At 52.6% G+C, this 928-nt stretch overlaps 1 protein-coding gene across 1 annotated transcript in view; it reads right to left on the bottom strand.

Moving 5' to 3' along the window:
- Nucleotides 1–928, bottom strand: part of IFT27 (intraflagellar transport 27) — a 25,206-nt gene that overhangs the window by 14,086 nt on the left and 10,192 nt on the right. Inside the window, exon 2 of the mRNA XM_012637990.1 lies at nt 82–161. Within this exon, the coding sequence (XP_012493444.1) occupies nt 82–161 (80 nt within the window). The remainder of the gene's footprint in view (nt 1–81; nt 162–928) is intronic.

The raw sequence follows: 928 nt of genomic DNA, 5'->3' as shown, positions 1-928 counted from the left end.
CTTCTTCAGGGAATTTTGCAAAGTGACTTAGGGTTAACTGCTCCCTTCTCTTGAAGCCAGGCCTCAACTCCCACAGCTCACCAGACTGTAGTTCTTCTGGAAATGGGCCCCGTCGCTGCGGAAGATCTGTGCCAGGGCAGTCTTGCCCACTGTTGGGTCTCCTGTGAGGTCGGAGAAGAAAAACATCACTGATTTGAAATCTCCCGCTGCACAACACTAGTGTAGAAGCCAGAAACTTCAATGAGTTTTCAGAGAATATGTACTCGGCTCGCACGAGAACGTGTTCTGAGGCCGCGGGCAGGACCCGAGGTCTGAGACGCATCTGCAAAGCTCACGGCGCCGGCCGGAGCGCATTTCTGCACGGCTCAGCCTTTCATCCAAAGGCGCTGACCCAGAAGGTAACAGCGCTTGCGGAGGGCTCCAGAGCCCTGGAAACAGAACTGACACTCTTCCGCCGAAACACACCCTACGGGGAAAACCTGTCACTTCCAAACCTGAATTTACTTTGAAGTCTTGAAGGTAAAGAAGTGCGACCAGCGCAGACATGGAGACTCACCTGACAACAGAACCAGTCTGAGTTTAGAGCTTCTACCTGACACTTTATTTTTTGGGGGCGGGGAGGGGGAGTCGAGAGTGTTCCTGCATTTGTGGGGCGTCAGAAGTCAGATGCTACGGTCACCATGCTGGAGCCCATTTCCAGGTGATGTATTCCATCTCCGTCTCCGCGTGCCCAGGTGTGGCCACTCAGGATCCAACTTCCTAAGGCCTCTCTGCAATTCTGTTTGCGACAGCGATCGCTTCCTCCAAGCTCGTCTTACACCTACTGGGTTTATCTCCTGGACTTCCTTCGTTGGTCAACAGTCCCAGAACGGGTACCTCAGAACTAAAGGTTTATGTTAGTTTTCAGTCTGATCTCTGAACCTTTCAC

The sequence above is a fragment of the Propithecus coquereli genome, unplaced genomic scaffold (genome assembly GCF_000956105.1).
Source record: "Propithecus coquereli isolate 6110/MARCELLA unplaced genomic scaffold, Pcoq_1.0 Scaffold126, whole genome shotgun sequence".
Classification (NCBI taxonomy): domain Eukaryota; kingdom Metazoa; phylum Chordata; class Mammalia; order Primates; family Indriidae; genus Propithecus; species Propithecus coquereli.
This window is presented reverse-complemented; position numbering and strand designations above follow the sequence as displayed.